General features: G+C 40.2%; 2 protein-coding genes across 24 annotated transcripts in view; one reads left to right on the top strand and one right to left on the bottom strand.

Moving 5' to 3' along the window:
* Window positions 1-528: 528 nt before the first annotated feature.
* WDSUB1 (WD repeat, sterile alpha motif and U-box domain containing 1) lies at window positions 529-18,386 on the top strand. 13 transcript variants are annotated; one of them, XM_064435454.1, is made up of 12 exons: window positions 537-684; window positions 1,737-1,787; window positions 3,488-3,902; window positions 7,405-7,589; window positions 10,427-10,519; window positions 11,228-11,321; window positions 11,580-11,613; window positions 13,331-13,371; window positions 13,456-13,562; window positions 14,485-14,664; window positions 16,630-16,764; window positions 17,976-18,386. In XM_064435454.1, exons 3-12 carry the CDS (start codon window positions 3,505-3,507, stop codon window positions 18,128-18,130), a joined length of 1,422 nt encoding a protein of 473 aa, XP_064291524.1. In that variant the 5' UTR covers window positions 537-684; window positions 1,737-1,787; window positions 3,488-3,504; the 3' UTR covers window positions 18,131-18,386. The 13 variants fall into 13 exon arrangements, with proteins under 13 accessions (XP_064291519.1, XP_064291527.1, XP_064291524.1 ...); XM_064435450.1 differs by having other exon boundaries at window positions 1,737-1,859; XM_064435455.1 differs by lacking the exon at window positions 537-684 and adding an exon at window positions 1,008-1,145.
* A 204-nt stretch (window positions 18,387-18,590) lies between these two features.
* The window catches only part of TANC1 (tetratricopeptide repeat, ankyrin repeat and coiled-coil containing 1), a 59,824-nt gene continuing 56,588 nt past the window's right edge, over window positions 18,591-21,826 (bottom strand). For all 11 annotated transcript variants that reach the window (XM_064435414.1, XM_064435415.1, XM_064435416.1 and 8 more), the window contains one exon: window positions 18,591-21,124. In XM_064435414.1, coding sequence (XP_064291484.1) covers window positions 19,762-21,124 — 1,363 coding nt within the window. In that variant the 3' untranslated portion in view covers window positions 18,591-19,761. The remainder of the gene's footprint in view (window positions 21,125-21,826) is intronic.

The following is a 21,826-nucleotide window of genomic DNA, read 5'->3' as shown; positions in this document are numbered from 1 at the left end:
GTGAGACAAGCATCCCCTCTAACTTGATGTGGCCAGTGTATTGCTTTCCTTGCTAACAGCCAGTGTCTTCATTACTCTTGCTGTAAAATTAAATTTACAGGAAATACTATATTTGAATGGCAAGCTTCAGTCATGCATATGCCCTCATATATCCATAGAAAAGAGCAGGGATTTAACCACAAGAAAAATGTTTGTAACATTTCCTCTTTGCTAATTTTCTCTCCCGATGATGTTTGTATGTTTTCTTAAGAGGAAAAATTTTCCAGTGTGCTCTCAACCTTTCTGAACAAAGTATGCCAGTCTTAGTTTACAGAGTTTATTCTGAAACTTTCAAACTTACTCTTTTATAAATACCCTAATGGCAGTCCATGAAGAGTGTTATGGTGGAGTGTGAGTTCTCTTTTATCTGTTTGGAAAAGATGGGATGATAAAAAAGCAGCTGAAAATCAAACTATGTATCTTTAAAAGGCGGTCTAAAGCCTTCTTTTTAATAGTGGTTGTCACCTAGAATTCAGAACAAGGAAAGGCCAGGCTTCAGCCATGGATCACAGAGTGTGCAATCAAATAAAGTGCTATAAAACAGAGCGTGAGCTGGTACAGACTAAACACGGAAGGCCGACCATTTAGGGAATGCTTCATGGACACAGTGACTCCGAGGAAGTGACTTCGACTTCCTCAAAACCTGTAGGTGCCGACTAAGCCATTTATTATGTGTAAGTTGCTGAACGTGCATGTGCAGGGGGGAGAGGGCGATGGTGTAAGTTACCTGACGGCTGCTGGCCCTGGGGGAGCACTGTTGGAACTTCCCTTCGCTCTGCTCGAGGGCCGCGCCTGCGGCGGGCTGAGGCCGGGCTGAGGCGGTCACCGTGTCGATCTCAGCCGCACAGCGTGCCCCGCTGCCCGCTCGGACACGGCTGGCGCCCGGCAGTGCTCCGGTGCGAGGGCGCGGCAGTGGCCGGGATAGCATCCGGCCCCGCCGCCATCCCACCGGCGCTGGCACCGCCTGCGCCCACGCAGGGTTCGTGCCAAGGCAGCCATGGCGCCGGCGGCCGCTGTGCGGCTCCGGGCCGGAGCTGAGGGCGCGCAGGGCTGGAGGTCGCACGATCCGCGCCCGCGCTGCCTCGGGGCCGGCACCAATGGCGGCGGTGAGAGCGGGAAATGCAGCGCCGACTCCCCCCGCGGCCGGCGCGCGGTAGCGCGGCCCGCAGCGGGGCGGGTCGGCCCGGACTTCACTACTCCGGGAGGCCGGGGGGGGGGGGGGGGGGCCACCGCGCGTGCGCAGCTGCCTGGCCGTGCGGGGGTGGCGGAGGCAGGAGGCGCCGCGGGCGGTGCGGGCGGCGTCCCCTCACGCCGGCCGGGGGCCGTGCCTGGTGGCCGGGGCCGTGCCTGGTGGCCGCGGCGCCCCGCGCAGCCGGGACAGGGTCTTGTTTACCCGACAGGTGCCACTGGAGCTCGGGCTGACTCCGCCGACCTTCCGAGCGCGTCCCGGCCGCGCTGCCGGCGCGATGGGTTGGGTGGGGCTAGGCTGCGGGAGAGAGCAATAGGGAAGGGGCTGCCAGCTGTGTCGAGAATTGCTGTAGCTCTTTCTGTGGGCCGGTGCTGCTGGTTTGTGAGAAAAAATACGTAATTGCCAGAGAGATGATGCTGTGGTGCTGAACATCTCTCTGGTGACGAATGCTCCCGCTGCTCCTAGCTCCCTCAGTCGATTTATTGATACAGAAACTTCTTGTTCTTAGGTTTGCTTTTCTGCAGTGAGCTCCTGGAAGTCTCCTGACAGTGAGATTAAGGTGCCTTTTTCAGCTCATCTTTCCAGATGTTAAGCTTTCTCTGACTCTTTGGTTTCTCGTAGTTGAAAAAAAGTATGTTTATTTTCTTTCTGCAGCTAAGATATGTTATTGATACTACATAATTTGTTTAATGGTTTTAAAGAGAGTGGTAGTAAAACTGAGCATCCTGAAGCTAAAGTAGGTAGTATTCAATGGTCTTGTTTTTAACTAAATCGGTGTGCCATACACTGCCTGAAGAGAGCAAGTATTTTGCCCTTACATATGCACCTTTGTGTCTGTGTGTATATGTACATGCCTCTGCATATGTGTGTATACATTTGTACATACTTACATGTCTACACACATAAATATATTTGTGTGTATGTTTCTATGTAAAAAAAAAAGGAAATGTGTGAGTATATATGGTTTTGGTCACAGATGCCTCAGCACTGAAATTATTATTCAGAATGAAACACATCTAAACCAGCAGACTATTATATAAGTTAACTCAATATAAATAGTATTACTGGTTTTTTTTTCATTATAAACATCTTATAAGAGCTGTAGGCACTTCATTTTGGCTCTGTGCATTTATTCTCAGGAAACTCGTCTGTGATCTGCAGCATGGGGAGTAACAGGTTGGAATGTACCTCTCTGGGGATTTTGTGGACCTCAGCCGTATAAATCACTCTTCTGATACAATTTAAACTGATTCTAGTAGTGTTACATCCTGGGGAAATGCGTGTGAAGTTCACATTGCCTTTTGTTGTTCTGTGTAGCAGCAAATGCAATTTCTGGAGAGGTTCCAATGCTGATCACCCAATTAATATTCACATTTTGACTTTAATGTTTTAGTCAGTCTGGTCAAACTTTGAATTGGCAACACAAGTATGTGGTATTGCACCAATGTTTTGCCATCACTACTGTTGCTATCTGTGAAAGTAAGCAGAAGGGAGCTCTTGGACAAATTCAGACAAAAAGGAAAAGATTCAGCAGGCAAGGGTAGGTAGACTGGGAGGACTACAGAGAGAATTTTTGAGCAGTCAGGGATTAGGTCAGGAAGGCTAAAGTCCTGATGGAATTAAATCCAGCCAGGGATGTCAGGGGCAACAAGAAAAGCTTTAATAGATATCTTGGTGATAAAAGGAAGATTAGGAGAAATGTGGGCCCCCTCTGGAAGGAAACAGGAGACCTGGCTACCCAAGACGTGGAGAAGGCTGAGGTACTCAATGACTGTTTTGTCTTGGTCTTCACTGGAAAGTGCTCCAGCCACAAAAAGGCCGGAGAAGGTCTTTTGACAGGGGCATGTAGTGGTAGAAAGGGGGATGGATTTAAACTGAGAGTAGGTTTAGATTAGGGATTAGGAAGACGTTCTGGGCTATGAGGCTAGTGAAGCCCTGGCACAGGGTGTCCAGAGAAGCTGTGGCTGCCCCATACCTGGAAGCATTCAAGGCCAGGCTGGATGTGGCTTGGAGCAACCTGGGATACTGGAAGGTGTCCCTGCCTATGGCAGGGGGTGAAACTGCATGGGCTTTAAGGTCCCTTTCAATCCAAACTAGTCTGTGATTTTATGATTCTCTGCTTAAACAATGCTAGGTGAAAACTGTACTTTGCAAATGAGTTTTTATTTCTTTTTTTTTTTTCCTTCAGAATGTGTCTTGCTAAGGTAGTATGTTTCATTTACGAAACAGGAAAATTAAGTCTGTTAAACTCTTTTTCAGATTTTTTATTTTTTCAAATGGCAACATTAATTCACACTTTAGCGGATCATAGTGATGATGTCAATTACTGTGCCTTCTCATCATCGTACTTGGCTACTTGTTCCTTGGACAAAACAATTCGTGTTTATTCTTTGAGCAACTTCGCGGAGCTCCCGTACTCGCCTTTGGAGGGCCACGCGTACGCCGTGCACTGCTGCTGCTTCTCGCCGTCGGGACTGGTGCTGGCCTCGTGCTCCACGGACGGCACCTCGGCGCTCTGGGACACCCGCGACGGCCGCAGGCTGGCCGTGCTGCAGCAGCCCGGCGCCAGCCCCGTCCGGGTCTGCCGCTTCTCTCCGGAGGCCGCCTATCTGCTGGCAGGGGCAGCGGACGGCAGCGTGGTTCTTTGGAACGTGCAGTCCATGAAACTCTACCGGTGAGTGCCAGACATTTTTTGACAAATATTTTGTTTTGAGGTGAATATAGTTCAAGCAGTATGCTGCACTGTGTACAAGATATGCAGACTTTACACCGCTGATGGATATCACAAAGAAACGGGGATAGGATTTAGATGACCAAAAGATTATCAATAGGAGAGAGAAAAGTGCTGAGTGGCTTTTTGGTTTTTTAAGTTAAACAATGAGAACTCAAGCTTTAATTTTTACAAAGTTATCATACATCTAAATCCTGATTTTTTAAAGTTCATTTCATTGATTTAACATGAGATCAGGATGCATTACACACTGTATGCATCTGGTTTCTGAACAGTGGGTCAGCAAACTGTGGTACATAATACAGAGTTAGTGGATGCTGACAGTACTGTGTGCTTTATATTGCATTACACATAGTAGTGTAAATTGAATGCTTAATTGCTGGGAGTTTGGAGTCTAGGAAGGTCTTAGAAGCTTGCAGCAACCAGAGTTTGGAAACTATGGACCTGTCCTGAAACTGTATATTTTAAAAAATGTTAGTGAAAGAAGTATTGGTGCCAAATAAGATAAGCATGACAGTCAACACATATGTTTCTTGGAAACATTTGAAACAAAGCAGATGAGCATATTTACTGGTGTTGCATAGTTAAAGGCATGAACCTTAGAGCTATCTTCAGAGTCCTCCTCTACATCTCTGTCTTTCAGTGAATTCTTTAGGCCAGTTGCTGTAATCTGTATTTGGACAAGACATTATTTAGGTTTTAGGGCTTATTACACAACTAAATAACTCTCTAAAGTTAGAAAAGTAGTTAGGAATTTGAGCAAATTTTCACTCAGGATTGAGGGAGCAGCTGTTTCTGAAAGACAGAATTGTTTGATGTTGGTAAGTCCCCCGTCAAGCATGTCCCTCGTTTTGTGTCCTCTTTGCCTTCCACAGCGGTGATTTATGTGGGAACTGTACAGTTTTTCAAAATGATTGATTATAGTTACTTGAAATTGTGTAAATTGGGAAGTTTGTCCATAAATTGTCCAAGATTTTTGCCACCACTTTTTTTGTAATACATAAAGAAACACGGAAGTGATTTCTGATAGTAAAGAGGTACGGATAACCTGTTTTTTCCTAGTTTTATCTTTCAGAAAAATTGGGAAATTCAGTCATTAGTATTCTGAAATCTGCGGGTTTATTTGTTTTGAGACATTAGTAGTGAAGAGATAATTTTTTTAAAAATTCAGAATGCTTGTTGCTGAAGGGAAAAACCCAGAAATATGAAAACAACATTTCTTACAATTATATGCTTTTAATACATGCAGTGATGCATGTTTTAGACCTACATCCTAATTTTCTTCTAGTTGAGTGGTGGATGTATAATGACTACTTAGAAACTATAATGTTATTATAATGTTATTATAAGCAAAAATTATTCTGCTTTGGTGTTTTCATTGTAGAGAAATAAGAAAAAACTTGAACATTACGATCCTGTCCCCTTCAACTATTAAAAGTTCATTTCAGGGTGTTAACAGGCCAGCAGCAGTCAACTTAACTTTATGTCTATTTTGGGATGTGTATGTGTGTATGTATTTTCAGCTGATGAATATTTTTATTGTGATTTGTAATTGCAGGTAGAAAAATGCACATGTCCTATTTTTAATAGTTGAAATCAGTATAACATAGAAATTATCAAAGTACTTAAAAATTATGTCAGAGGAAGTTAGTTAACCATGTAATGTCAATCTGTGGTCCTCTGTTTCTTTTGAAACAGTTGATTGTGTTGATGCTGAAAATGAGAAAACATTTTACTGCACTGTTTTGTCACTTGACTAAATATATGGATGGTAATTATAATAAAATTACATAAAATTTGCTCCTTATCTACTCAGCTGTTGTAATTGAACAGTTCAGATTGTGAAGTAAGGTGGTTATTTAAATAAGTCCTACGGTGGATGTGAACAACAGGAAAGCAAGTTGACTCATGTATTTTTACTGGTCTCTGTTTCCTTTTCAGTAGTAAGTTGCAAAACTGGCATTTAGCCTGCAAATTTTAAATGTATGCACCATGCTATTTATTTTACTGTTGCTTTCAGAGCAGAATCTGCAACTTTTTGTGTGAAAGAAGGAAATTTGGAAAAAAGCTACACTAAAGAAAAAAGATTGTGCATATAAAAATGGGAAGCACTGTAGTGGATTTGATAGTATTCTTAATAAAAGAATTAAGGGAGACAATGCTTTTTAGAAGGTCATGGGTCTGATTAGTGTGGCACTGAGGAAAATTTAATTGACTTGTCTTCTGTGACATTAAGTTTGACACCTCTGGCAGTAAATAAAATTTCTGCCAGTCAGTAAAAAAGCATTAGCAGTTGTTCTACAAAGTACGATGACAGAGTAAGTAGGACTGACATTTCTTGTCATGTGACTGTTTGTCATGGCTGTGATTTTCTCCCTGCACTTAAAGACTCAGCTTGGCTGGATCTGGTGTCCATTAAAAGGAGTGAGACTCTTTCGGTTAACTTTAGTTTATAAGATAATATAAATGATGTCAGGTTGACCCCACTTCCTTCCTGAGGGTTGACCACACTTCCGTATCTGCTAGAAATTTTCTTTGAAGATTGTCACCCTGTTCTTCAAAGTTCTTCTAAGCCTTCTAATGTTTACATTTTTGTAACAAACTTTCTCATGCACTTTATGTAAATAATTACTGTTTTTACATTCTTTTCTGGAGGAGGAGAAATTTGATGCACTGTTAGTTTGTCTAGTGTCGTTGGAGAGGTGTCACTGTCATCCTCCAATCCACTGTTACTTTTGACAATCTATAAATGTTGGAGTCAGAAATTAAACTTCTCTTTTTTTGCCTTGGAGGTTCCAGTGTGTGTGTCATTTTATTTTGTGTCCTAGAACAACAGAAGATCAGTTTTCCAAAGTGCTTTGGCTGACTTAATTAAAATACAGAATTTTTTTTCCACATTGCTTTCTCTTGTGTACAAGTGGTGCAAAATTAGTCTTACATCAATAATCACAAAGTATTCTACTCATCTACAGCTTATCATATGGGCTAGTAGGTGTTCTCTTTTGTCTCTAAAACCAGAAGAATAGTCAGTCTTTTTTCCCCTTGTTTGTGTACATGTAAATCTGTGTTATAGTTGTATATTTATCTTTGACTTGTAAAATGTATCCTGCCATAGAATTTTAACAGTGCATTGTGCCTTTTAAGTGTTAAATCCCTGCAAATTGTCTTTAGTTTGAAAATTATTTTATCACTCTGTTAAAATTATTGCCTTGGACCTCCATCTCATGTTTTTCGTCCTACTGTCAAAGAGCTGGTCTGGTCCCCGCTGCAGAGCTTATTTTGATCTCTTTTCATAGCTGGTTTGAGTTTCTCTTTCCTCTGTTAGCTAGTTCCAAAGTGCAATCCTTAGAAGAGTTTGGCTTATTGCATCAGACTGCATTTGAGAGGTCACTTTGTAGAACTTTACCTACTCGCAATTCAAATCCTGTGTACTCTTGCTTTTCAGATCTGGGAAAGTTAAAGATGGTTCTTTGATGGCTTGTGCATTTTCTCCCAATGGAAACTTCTTTGTCACTGGATCATCAAGTGGTGATTTAACCATTTGGGATGATAAAATGAGATGCCTGTATAATGAAAAAGCACATGATCTTGGCGTTACCTGCTGTGATATTTCTTCACATCCAGTATCTGGTTAGTTCTTCAACTCATCAAATGAGGAACATTTTAAAAAAGAGTTATTTATTTCTCCCTAGGTCTTGTTTTCATATTCTTTTTGCCATTGGTGCTCAAGATACAAATGACGTCGTGAAGAGCTGATGTTTTGGAATATTCTGAATATTCTTAAGTAAAGGTTGTGGTCAGGTTGGTGGCAAGGAATGTACTAGGTTAACAAACCAGGTGATAACTTTGAGTAGCTAATAACTCCCATGGCAGAAAGGGTGTTAGGAGATTCAGTATTTGATTACCATTACCACTTGACTCTTTTATACTTTGGTTCCCAAGGAGCAGGACTGGATTAAAACAATGCAGAGAGCTGTAAACCTAATAAGCTAAATGCTTGAACTGTGGAATATGAACAGATAGGCTATTTTCCTGCACCTGACTTTGTCATTTAGAGGAATTTGGAGGAGTAATGAGCCCAGAATCTCCCGCATTCCACTAAGATGTTCAAAATTCTTGGAGCTGTTTTAGCATTTGATCACACTGTCATTTGCTTCTAATGGAGGTTAGGAAATTGAGAAGAAGCCTCTTTGTCAGCTTTAGGAAGTAATGCAGCAACTTGACTTAACAACCTTGTGTGTATACTTTTGTGCTTTCCAGATCTACTATTGAGACAAAGTGATCTTCATAGACGTATTTAGGCTTTTGCATTCAGAATACACAAGCTGCCCTTTCAAAGGCCCCAAAAGTTCTAACTGAGCAGCCACTTGCATCTTCAAGTGCTGAACCTGGCAATAAGTACTGTGGTCTGTGTTCCACCCTGTCTAAGGAGGTGGTGCAGAGCAGGAAGAAAACAGGAGAAAAGCAGTGGGGAAGAAAGCAGGAGGAACCTGAGGAAGAAGGATGTGAACATACACTTTAGAACAGAGAATTAGTGATTGACAATACCAAATCAAACAAATATGTGCCCTCAAAAGGTGTAGGATCTTACTTGGTGAAAATACTACACAAAAAACTCTATCGTGAACTAAGAGTTGCATCTGAGGGCAAAAAATATCTTGCAGCTGAAACAGATTGGAGTGTAATTTCCACCACTCCATTTCATATTAAGATTATTCTCTTGGTTTAAAAATTACAGCCTTCTGCCAAGAAGGCAACAGGCAACCAAGCAGGTATTTCCTGCACTGTGGATTTGTTCTGGCTGATTTATGATAATTCTTGATTTTTTAATCTATATATTATTGAAAGTCAACATATTTTCTTTTGTGTTTAATCATCAATGGTTGAACCTTCTGGGATTTTTGGCAGATTTAACACATTATGAAATGCATACAAGTAGTGCTTATCCAGTACAATTAGAGATAGTTTTAAATTGAGACTCTCTTTACCTGCTTAATTTAGAGCAAGTTTTGATCCAGAGTGTCTGATAGGTTCTTTGTGCTTTAGGCTGTAACAGATGGTTCCTCTGCCTTTGAAGTGGATTCAGTCACAGTTGCCTAGGAGCTCATGGGATCTAAAGCAATTGTGGTGGAGTTTACCATCTTAAGGAGTATAGGTCAGGTAAGGAATAGAGGCAGGCTCCTGAAATTTAGGAAGGCAGACTTCCAGCTCTTCAGAGAGGATGTCAGTGGGATCCCCTGGGAGACTGCCCTCAGGAACAAGGGAATGGAACAGAGTTGGCAGATCTTTAGGAAAGTCTTCTACTGAGTGCTAGAGTCAGTGGTCCCCAGGAGCCAGAAACTGAGCAAGGAGGGCAAGAGACTTGCATGGCTGAGTCAAGAGCTGCTGGTCAAACTAAAAGGCAAGAAGCAAGTGCACAGGCAGTGGGAACAAATATGTGTAACCTGGGGAAAGTATAGAGATGAATAACGATTGTGTAGGGAGTGGATGAGGAAGGCTGAGGTGAAGCTGGAACTGAACCTGGCAAGTGGTGCAATGTTCACAGGCTCTCAGCCACCAGCACCCCCAAATCCTTCTTGGCAGGGCTGCTCTCCACCTGTTCACCCCCCAGCCTGGATTGTTACTGGAGGTTGTCCCAATCCGGTTGGCACACCAGCACCTGAGGTTCCCATGGACCAGCACTCAAGCTTGTCTAGGTCCCTTTGGGGTCCTCCCAGATCCTTGTCCTTCTTGTGTCACCTGCACCACTCAGCTTGATGTCATCTGCAAATTTTCTGAGGGTGCACTTGCTTCCTTCCTGTTGCCTATTTAATATCTTATTGAAGATATTAAATAGCGCTGTTCCAAATCCAGAACCCTGAGGGACACCACTAGTCCATTGGGACTCTGAGCCAATGACTACTACCCTCAGATTGTAGTACCTGAGGGTAGTAGTCCAAACACTTTCTTATGCATCAAGCAGACCACTTGTGGAACATGATAATTCAGAAATGTTTGTAGCCACTGAATAAAGAAGGGAAAGCTATAAAACTATTATTGTTGTATTTCACACTTAATGCAGTATTTACTGGGTGTTTGGCTGGACTGCAGTCATAAAATGTCAGTTTATAAAAGTGAAAAGTTGAATGTGTAAAAGTATGAAAATTCCCCGTCAGATACTCTCAAATTTTGTACATGTGTATGTGGTTAATTTTGAGAATTGCGGAACTGGATATAACCATATAATTTAGATTTAAAGACTCTAGCAGTATAATCAGAGGATTCAAACATTTCCCACCAAGAAAACTTAAAACATGAGCACAGCTTTGGTCTTAAAATACTTCTTCAGAAAAGAGTATAATGATACCTATTTCTTTCATCCAAACTGTTTTAGAACTTCTGCAATGATTTTTATGCTGATGTAGTTTACTGATCTGCTGTTATTTTCAATGTTCCTGACTCCCATTTATATATTTTAATTTTATCAGATAGTGAAAATGGATTCAAATACTTCCAGATGGCTTCCTGTGGACAAGATAATCATATCAAACTCTGGCTTATTTTGTTTGCAGATTTCTTAGGTTTGTATAGAAATGTTTTTTGAATATACCAATGTCTTAGGTCTTTAGTAACAATTTAAATCAAAAATCAAATTTACACTACTGGACTCACAGCCAAACTAACCACAAGTTGAAAGATTTCTTTTAATTATTAGCTAGAGAACAGCTAAGGCGTTCAGCACTTTGTGATGCTGTGCCATGTAGATTTTATTTAGCAATCTATTTATCAACAAGTATTGAAAGTAAAGATTTTTCTTTAATTCTACTGTGGCCTTTCAACAGGTTGATAGATTGAAACATTTTAATCTGCCTGGCTAGGGATTGGGTTTTTTTAATGTTTCAGTATATCCTGGACCTTGAATAAGAGCTGGGGAACAGAATGTAGGCACCTGCAGAAACTATAATGTGGAGACTAAGTAGATTGCCAAAAATATCTTCAGTGGTTACTTTTTTGTTATCTCCTTTATATAAAAGTGTGTAAGGATTAATACTGTGTATCCAAATACACATTTAATTATCTAAAACCTTGTAAGACATGCTAAGACTACAAAGTAGTAAAGTTGGAGATATTAAAAGGGGAAGTTGTCTCTGTGATCTTTTTATCCCCTTTTTTGTAAACAGTATGTCATAGAGTCGCATCTTTGGTGGAGCTTTGGGCTTCTTAAAGCAGCTTGTGTTATACCTTGTCAAATATAGCCATATGTAATAATATACTTTTTGTATTTCTAGGTGTTCAGTTAAAATATAAATGCACACTGAATGGGCACTCTGCCCCAGTTCTGGCTTGTGCATTTTCATGTGACGGACAGATGATAGCCTCGGGGTAAGCAGCACCTTGTTGAAATATCAGGCTGTCCAGGTTCACGCTTCAATATTCTATAACAGAAAGGTCAAAAGAGTTAAAGATTTCTAAATATTTATTATCAATAATTAAGGAACAGTTCTGTGACCTCTAGAGATGTTGAAGTATCTTTACAATCAGTCTGTAGGTGATTGAGTTTGAAATCTCGGGTTGTGGAAAAGGTTAATGAAACACATTTTCCTTCTCTGCATCACTTTAATGTCAATGTATTTTTTTAAGGTCTGTGGACAAGTGCGTCATAATCTATGAAACTGTAAGTATAGCATAATACAGCATCATTTGTTGGGGTGTTGTCTTTAAATATAAGCACTGCTTCTGCAGTGTCATTTCAATGAAAAAATGCTAAAGAATGCAAATGATAATAAGCCAAAATGCTTACTGTGCATTTGGGGGCAGGAGGGGAAGGAGTCTAAGGAAAAATATCTCTTGAGAATTGATCAGTCTTTCTCACTTTTTATTTACATTGTGAGGATTTGTCAGTTGATTTCTCTGCAGTAGGGTGTTAATTAATTCCTTATTTACGAGTATTACAAGAATCAGATTGAAGTGAAAGGATTTTTTTCTTATCCTAACTTTAGCTTGGCTTCCAAAGCAAGGAAGACTGTACCTTTTCACATAAAATCAGGAATGGTGAACATAGACATTCTGTAGTTAGTTATATGTAAAGTGCACATAAAATAGAAGCATAATAAAGAATTCAAGAAAATGTTTACATTAAGTACCATGTCTTAAAAACCTATTATTTATGCATTTTCTGTAATAACATTGTTATCTCCTTTATGATTCACTTATAAGTGGTATATATACCTTTAGTACTTTATAGTATTAAAAACAATAATTTTGCTGAAAATGAAGGATGAACAAATTTTAAACTTCTTCAGCTTACTCTGCACATACTTATTGTATTAATTCAATTTTTAAATAAGCATTAAAGTTTTTCACCAAAATCACTTATACAATACCTGCAAAGTTTTTGGCCCAGCTATTTTAGTAGTTTGAGGTTTAGACAGGTATGTAAAATGTCCTCTAGAGTTCAGGAGCCTCAGAAAATTGGAAGATGAAGGAAACTGCAGCCCAAGTATTTCTTAATACTGTTCATCAACTTTTGTGGCCTTAGGTTTTTATCAAATGGGACAATAAATTTTCTAGTTCTGAAATTCTCCTTTGGAGATACTCAAAACCTGCCTGGACACCTGCTCTAGATGATGCTGCTTTAGCAGGGGGAGTTAGACTATATGATCTCAGAGGTCCCCAACCATCCTGTGATTCTGTGGGGAAAAGTAGGGACAATAAACCTTTGTGGGAGGGAGAGAGATTTCAACCTATATTAGGGAACTTGGGTCATGTTGGACAGCTCAAAATATTGGAGTGCTGGCTGATCAATTAGTGATTCAGAATAATTTTTCTCATCATCTTTCCAATCTGTCTATACCTGTCAAAGAAATGCTATTTTTTGTAGGAGGGAAAATCTTTCCATAATAAGTTAAAACTGCCAAAATTCAGGAATTTCATTTTTTAGTTAGTATTTAGTGGCCAAATAGAGAATAGGCCAAATAGGTGTGGTTAATTATTGGTCCAGTTGAAGGCTTGTGGATTGACTCCCACAATGACCCTTTTGGTAATTTCTAATACAAGATTGGTAGAAGAAATGTCTTTATCTACACAACCGACCAGCCAATATAGATTGAATTCAGTCAGTGTTTCCAGCACTCTTCTCCCTGCGTGTTCCATGCTGGCTGATTGTGCAGGTGAACAGTGCTCCAGGGAATCAAATAGAGGCTTAAAGCAGGAAATTCAAGTTGCATTTCTGACTCTGCTGCTGATCGACTTTGTCAAGGTAGTGTAACCTCTCTGAGGTTACCTTCTGTCACTTTTCAAGAAGCAATAGTCCCTATTTTGAAAGGAAACAAACAATTGAAGAAACACTTTTTTATTCTTTAAAGTTTAAAATCACAAAAACTCTTTTACAGAGTACTGGCAATACCCTTCATACTTTGTCTCAGCATACAAGGTAAGAAATCAGCATGATTATTCTGTTTAATAATTAAAAGAAATCCTTTTCTAATGAATTTTCAGACTTTTTTTTTATTTGTAGATATGTTACAACTTGTGCTTTCGCACCGCGTAGTCCCTTACTTGCCACAGGCTCAATGGATAAAACTGTGCACATATGGCAGCTTGACCTTAAGCAACCCTGTGCAGGTCAGTGTGTGAAGTATTTGAACTCTGTTTTTCTAAACTCAAAACACCTTCTGAAGATGTAAAAATCCCTCATTCTTACCTGCACTTACTGTGCAACATCAGGATTGTGTGCATGCTTTTTATCTTCTAATTAACCTGATTAATGCCCAGAAGAGGTATTCTCTTTTTATTATTTTGTAAAGAAAAATATACTAGACATATCTTAATTTTATTATTTTGCTATATCAGTTTTTCTGAAATTTGCAATTGCTTATTCTTTGGATAGAATTTAAGAGATGAATGTTATTGCCAGAGTGTTGAAAAACTTCTTGGACACCCATAATTTGTGACGGGTTGAAAATATGCTAATTGCAAGTGTAATTGTCAATTAGAATTGCACCTTACCAGTCGTTAGAGGTGAAAAACGAATTGTGCAAATGACATTAGTGCCATTAATATAGGAAAACTAATGTACAAATTACACCAGCACCTAAAGTTTGTGGAACAAAGGTACATATTGTTCAAAGCACAGCAGTAAGTCTGGATTTTGGTGTGCCTTCTAAGGACGTGCAAGATTATTCCAGTGTCTGCTAGCACTTTTCTGATTTTTTGTTCAATTCCAATTTGACAGAAGTGTAGGCATCTAAGAGATTAAATTCCTCTAAACTTTGAAAATTGATAGGTAAACAATAAACCCAAATTACTGCCCTCCCTCACAAAGGAATGTCTAAGAAACATTTATTTTCTTAGTTGAAGAATGTATAGTACTGAGAACACTTAAAAACAGGATCTATTAATGACATTGTTTATTTGACCCGAGAATTTCATTGTTGTTTGCTTTTGGGGGGTTGTGGTGAGTTTTTTTTGTGGGGGAGGGGGGATGATATTGTTTGGTTTTAATTTAGTTTTTTGTATTGTTTTTAAACTTTTTTCATTTTCAAAGGACGTACTGTAGAAAATGAATCAAAGGTAGCTGTTGAGGACTGGTCAGAGGATGATGTTTCAGCGTGGCTCTGTGCACAGAATTTAGCAGACTTCGTTGAACTTTTCAAAATTAATAATATTGATGGCAAGGAACTACTGAATCTTACTAAGGAAAGTCTTGCTAAGGAATTAAAAATTGGTAAGAGTATTGAAATCCAAATAGTTTTTTAATCTCTAGAGTACTTTGAAATGTTGGAATGAAAGCAAGTTAGGAGTTCCATACATAGATTTTTTTCCCCCTGAAATGGCTTTTTTATTTCATTTCCAGGGCTGGTAAAAACCCCCTTATGTTACATTGTCCACAGTATTCATTTTGTGTGTGTCTTTGTGTGTGTCTCATACCTGGAGACATACTTCTACTTCACTTCCACTAATGATGCTGTTAAATGGTCTTACCTGGTTTTGTTTCTATTTTCATTGTTCGATCTTGTATTACTAAGCTGTGGAAAAGGAATTTCAGCTTTTCTTATAATTCATGTTTCTCACTTTGGTAAATAGGATGGTCTGTAGTTTTTCCTATCAGTCTGCAGAAGTGCCATGTTTAGAATTGCGGGTGTTCACCAACCTTGAGTCAATCAGTGAAATTCCTATGTGTGCATTTGCTGATGACTTTTGGTAAGGACCAAGCAAAGTTTGCCTGGCTCAGACAATTTTTAATACATCAGGTTCCTAAACTGTCCTATTGTTTTATTGCAAAACTGTGATTACATTTTAGAAGGAATCAAAAGGAAGCACCATATTAGTAATGATTCCACAGTGGTCATTATGAAGTTTAAAGATAGTAACCTGCACTGGGACTTCAAAATACAAGTTCTCTATTAATTTTGATGGTCAGATTTAGATGTAGATTAGGTGCTAATACATGTGTTAAACTGAGGTAAAGTATAACAAAAGGCTGCATGAGGTAAGAAATCTTTTAAAAAGTGCAGTTGGATATTGTTCATTGTAGGAAGACTGCTCCCTTCCTTTTTGTGTGTGTGTGGAATTGGTCTATATTGGATCATATTATCTCTGTGTAACAGCTGGCTTTGTTGAAATCTAGAAATAACAGAAATGCTGGGAATCTGTCAGGAATTGTCATCCATGTAAGACACTTGGTTTCCTCAGTTTATGCAAACATTTTCCTTAGCATTGAAGTAGCCTAGAACTTTGTTGCAGCAATTACCAGCTGAGGCTAATCAGATAACGCTGACTAGAAAGTTCTGTGAGAATTGAATGTAGTATGACTTGCTACAAAGAGAGTTCCCTGTGGGGAAAGAAATCAACAAAGGTATAGAAATTATGGCCTCATATATCTGACTTGAAAAATTGCTATCTGCCCTAGCTCAAGTATTTACGAAGTAGGAAAATACTATTCGCCTAAAATGAACATTTTCTATGTTACTCAATTCCTGTTTAACTAAATTTTAGGTGTCTACCACCATACAAATGCTTGAATGAGCATGTCCTTTCTCTCCTTGATAACCTATTTTCTTTCCTCTGAGACTGTAAGAACTTGCTAAAGACCTCTAGAAGTTTTTCACAGTCTTTGCAGTTTGGAGGACATCAGTGTTCTTTTAAAAACCAGAGGCTTGGGCACCTTTCACTTGTGCCTTTGTAAGCCCCAGACAGCAGATGTAATCACAGGTGGGTATGACCAGGGGTGTTGAATGCCAACATGAAGGTGAAAGGAAATCCAGTCTGTTGGAGGTGCTGGCAGCACCTGTGCACAGCTGTACCTTCGCACTGGCACTGCTTTGTCCCTGCCAAGGGCCAGCCCCGCAGTGTCCCGTGGCAGGGTGTGGCTGCAGGGCAGCGCTGCACTCGCACTGTGTGAGTCAACTGCATGGCCACCAGGCCACTGCTCTGCCATGGCTCTGCTGCACTTGCACTGGTTTTACTGATTGCTTTTATTATTACCTGAAGTTCCTGTTGCACAGCAGCAGAGAGAACCTGTGCCAGAGCTGACTGGAGTGGGAGCCAGGGCTGACTGCAGGCTTTTGGTTTAGGGGGTGGTGAGATGGAGCTATGTCTCCTGTAACACAGGTGTGCTGACTATTCCAAGACCTGACCTCTTTGTCTTACCTGTCTGTGCTGTCCACTTCATGTACAAATAATTTTTCAGAGTCTCTAGGCCTGCGTAGTAAAGTTCTCCAGAAAATTGAAGAACTGAGGATGACAGCAATCTCAGTTTCTGTTCCGGATGAGTTCCTATGTCCTATAACAAGAGAGCTTATGAAAGATCCTGTCATTGCCACAGGTATGTCTTTACATGACATGGATTAAAACTAATTACTTGAGGGTAAAGATAGGCCCATTTTTTGTGTTCCTACACCTTTTTGAACGTCAGACCTAGAAAGATAAACTATTCTAAATAGCTGTTGCAACAAACCAGAATTGTGATAAACATTTAATTTGCTGAATTACAGCTCTGATATGAAGAAAAATACTCTAACAAGCAACTTCTTCCTTTTCTTAATGTGCCTCCCTTTATGTGCCTTTGTAAATATAATATATAATACAAATTAAATATAATATAATACAAGCCTAATTACAGTGTTGGTTCAGAAAGTGCAAAATAGAATTGTGCATTCAGTGGGGCAAAAAGTAAACAAACGAATCAAACCAGCCTCCCACAAAAAAAGTCCAAAAAACCCTAGGCTCATTTCTATGCTTAGCACACCATCTACAGAGCACTTAGAAGTTTGTACAGAATGAGACTCCTTTAAATGCAGCAGCCGTTGGAACTGTGATATGCCAGCAGCGTAAGATGTTACATAGTTAAAACATCTTATGAAGAACTATTTTTTTATAGTTCTGTTGTTGGGGGGAGAAGGAAGGAGGTGCATATAAACATCAGCAGATCAGTATAATTTTTTTTGTTGCTCTGTAAACATTAACTAACTTCACCCAGTTCTGAGGTATTGGGGCAGACTTCTGAGAATTAAAATGGCCAAAATATGAAGACATTTGCCAACTGCTGGAGTGAGAGTTGCTTTATTCAATAAGGAGTGAGGAGACAAGAGGAGGGGCATAGGGCCTGGGTTTGTATTCCATCACAGATATTTCTGGGTGACTGGGCAGGGGGTGAAGGCTCTGTACAGAGAGAGCCTGGGTCAGCCAGGTGGACAAGCCCCCTGTTCAGCAAAGCAGCGGGCTTTAGCTGTGTTAGGCAATTGATAGTAATGAGCTTTTACTTCACATTATGGATCAAACTGAAAAGAAAGTCTTATTTAACTTGTGCATAATATATTTTGGTGCTTTGCAGGCAGAGATAGATACATGAAACTAGCCAGAACTGTTTATATATACAGTAAAGATTTCACATACAATGTACTTATTGTAGATCTCAATTTTCCTGTTTGGATGTATTTCCTTACTTCCCTTTTACATTTAAACAGCTAACATCTGCACAGTGCCACAGTGCCCAAGACTCTGTAATATGAGCTTTTGTTGATGATGTCTTTGCAGATGGCTATTCCTATGAAAGGGAAGCAATGGAAAATTGGATCAGCAATAGACGATCTAGTCCCATGACGAATCTTCCTCTCCACTCTCTTATGCTCACACCAAACAGAACACTAAAAATGGCCATTAATCGCTGGCTAGAGACTCAGCAGAAATAGTTAAACCACTTAATTTTGAAGTTGGTTGTTAAAATTAATTGAAATTTTATGCAGCTGGAGGAATTAATTGTATCAGAAACAAATGGAAAGAAAAACTTGTGCTTCTCTTCTATCTGTGGCTACTTCAACCTTCACTGGTGGAAACTCCCAGAACAACTTTAAGTTCCTGGTAATTTTACTTTGTGGCATTTCTGTTTAAGAATCAAGTACTCAAAGTCAGTTTTTCAAATAAAATTTTCTTATAATTTTTACTACATTTATGAGTTTTGAGTCTTCATCTTGCCAACTCAGTCTTTCAGAAGGTAAGAAATAGCAAAGTATAGGATCTGTATTTCTTTTTCTACTCTAACAAACCAAATTGTGTCTGTCTTTCTCTGTTCCTCATTACTGGACACGTAGTTGGAAAAGCTGGGAGAGAGTTTCTCCTGTAACCATCAGGGACTGCATCATATCCCACAGGTATATTAATAATCTTTATTTTGTATGGAAAGAGTACAGTAGCTGTGCAAAAATAGAACTACAGGACAAGACTAATATAGGACTTGTACAAAATATCAAAGAAACAGTAAACAATAAATAAGCTAAAGTATAATGATACAAACTGCAAAAGGATGTGTAGAGCTGGGTACAGCTGTTTACAATGTACACAGAACACTGTAATCAAGCATGATGGGAAGAGTATAAAGCTGAGCACTCCAACTGAATTGCACTCATAGGAATGTCACTGCAGCAGCTTGTTTTCAGCTTGTTCTTGCCAATAAAAATCCTCATTTCCTTAAAAAAAACAATGTCTTAACTTCATCCTGTCATGCAACTGCACATACTCTGTTCTTCAAACTTTCACGTTCACTCCATCCCTTTCCTGGGTTTCCCATAAAAACATTTACTAAGCATTTAGTTGTTGTACCTTTTCACAAATAAACAATCAGTCATTTTGCTTTAAGGTAGCACCCAAAGGTGATTAGATACCCTATATAAAGTGCGATTACTGTTAATAGGCCATAATATTGTGTTCTTCAGTGCAATAACCAATATGGTCAAAGCCTCTCAATACACATGCAAATGTCACTCATTTTATTTAATTTCTTCTATTTACTAAAAATAATTATATTTACATGTCAAAGCATGGCTGCTTATAGTTTACTCATACACAAATTATTTATGCTTCCTAAATGTACATCATGCAACCCAAATTAGATCCCACTAGAAAAGTGATAAAATAATTTGATTTTTAAAAAATGCATGCATGTACAGATCTGAGTATTGTGCAGCAGATTTATCTCCCTAAGTGCTGCTGTGAGACATTTGAGAGGCACGAGTACTATGTGTGAGATACAAGAGAACCAAAAGCCAAGATTGAAGCCGTATGTGAAAGGAAAGGCTTATTTAATGGTAACATGTAATGGAAATGATTTCTCTGCTTGAGCTCCTAGGCCAACCTAATTGAGTCTTTCTACACTAATTTCTTATTCCAGTTACTGTCACTGCCCTGTGATGGTAGGAACAGTTGGAAGTGGTTGTATCCCATTAAAGACTGCTCCATGGGACCCAGCCATGCCGAGGCAGTCAGTGTTTTGTAGAGCAGTCAGCCCCTGTGATGTTGTGAGCCCTGTCAATGTACAGAACAGTATTTATACATTTGATTCAATGAACGATCGCTTTGGTTTTGCTGTGGTGACGTGACTGAGGTGGCCATCCTGAGTGCTGTGGGATGGCAGTCTGACTACAGCATCAGGGTACGAATGGGAACCTTGGTTGGGTGATCTGCTGTCTGTACAGTGGGGAGGGATTTGGCACGTGAGCTCCTCCTGTTCTTTTGCTTGCATGCTGCTCTGGCTGCCATCGCCCAGGGCAGCACCTGTAGAGGATCCCTTAGCTGAGTAGTGTTTAACTGAGAACTGCTCCAAGTTGGAGGGCTGAATGCCTGCAGAAACAATGTTTGTGGATAATCCATCTGCTGCCTGAGAGTGCCAAGTGCGACTAGATTGTGTGTTTTGCTGCTGAAACCTTGCAGTCTTGTCCATGATTCCCATAAATGGGGTATTGCGAGGTCTGTGCTCAGTGCCCTGAGCTTGACTGATGTTGGTATCCTTGAGTCGAACATCTGGGCCCAACCCCTTTACACTGCCTGACAAACTGCTGGCTGAAGTGAAGCTGCTTGATGAGCTGGCAAGAATCACACTAGTGGATGGAGAGCCACAAGAGCCACCACTGGGTACAGGGCTTTGCTGCCTTGAGTCACTGAAATTCATTGGAGCAGAGGCTGTTGACGTGTCACCAGGTTTAGATTTACTAGGAAAAGAACGAGAAGACAGAGTCTCATGATGTTGTGGATGTGAATGCTGGCTGGACACAAACTTCTCATTGTGCAGCAGTTCAGCAGTAGGATCTGTGGAAATGCTTCCAGATGACAATGTGCTTGTCCCATCCACCTGCTGACTTCTACAGTGCCGGATGGGCAAGGGACTGTGGGGAAGATGCTGCAAAGATGATTGTGGTTTGGTGCTACATTGACTGCTTCCTGGTTTAGATCCAGGCTGGATGGAGCTCAGATGCTGATTAGTTTTTACAATCTGTGCCTGCTTTGTTGGCTGCATGACCAAGCCTGGCTCTCTCAGGTACTTGTTTGCTCTGCTTTGAGGAGACACACACTGAGCTTTCTGAACACCTTCTTGAAGGGTCCTACTAAATAATGAAGCAGCTGAGGAACACTGCAGCCTTTGTGGAGGAGAAACAGATTCATTGGGGTGTGGCAGCTCATCTTCCCTGTCTTGAAGATGAAAATTATCATTCACACCTGGTACAATTCCTTCCTCCTCATTATCAGAATTGTTGGTTTGTTCAAGTAGCTGTGGAGACTGATGCTTCTGTTGCTGTGTTCTCTGGAACTGTTTGCACTCCTCTTCCACCCGAGCCAAGAGACGTTTTATCTCCTGATTGCTGGGGCATATCTGAGTGGCTTCCCGTAGGTCAGAGAGAGCAGCAAGTAGTTTTCTGTTTAGGAAGAAATAAGTAAACAACAAAAACTGGGGAAAATCTGTGTCCCAGCATTGCCTACTACTAATCCACCTCCACCCTTTCAGCAAAATGTCCTGAATTGTTGCTTCCTGCTGCAGGTGGTGACAAATTAGAACTGGAAATTCTCCACCTTAGGAAATTCTTAACTAGAGTAGAAGTGCAGACCCAACCCTGAATACTTCCCTAAAGTACCCTGACACCCCATGCAGGCTGGCAGGAGAACTCTCTGCTGGGAACACCAGGAACTGACACTTTGTCTCACAAGCTCTTCCAGAGTTACCTCCAGAGTAGGTAACCTGCTGAATTCTGCTTCATGATGATTTATTGATATGTTTAGAAAAGACATGGTGAATCAAAAAGGCACCTCTTCCCATACTTCAGCTACACCACTACAGTTTGTTATTCTTTCAACCTAAAGAGATAGTTCCTCCTCTCTCCCCTTATTTTTGTCTTCAACTGCTAACGATTCATCATATTCTTTCCTATCAAAGCAGCCAGTAATAAATCATAAGCTTGGCAATAAATAATGAAGTTGAGTGGCACACTGCTGGTCACATTCTGCTGAGTCATGTGGAGCAGCAGACCCATTCACTGTTATATTTAAAATAATCCATCTTCAAATGAATTTGTTACTTTCTGGACTGCCACGTAAGTACTTACAGAGCATTCAATATCACT

Source organism: Passer domesticus, chromosome 10, assembly GCF_036417665.1.
Source record: "Passer domesticus isolate bPasDom1 chromosome 10, bPasDom1.hap1, whole genome shotgun sequence".
NCBI classification, from domain to species: domain Eukaryota; kingdom Metazoa; phylum Chordata; class Aves; order Passeriformes; family Passeridae; genus Passer; species Passer domesticus.
This window is presented reverse-complemented; position numbering and strand designations above follow the sequence as displayed.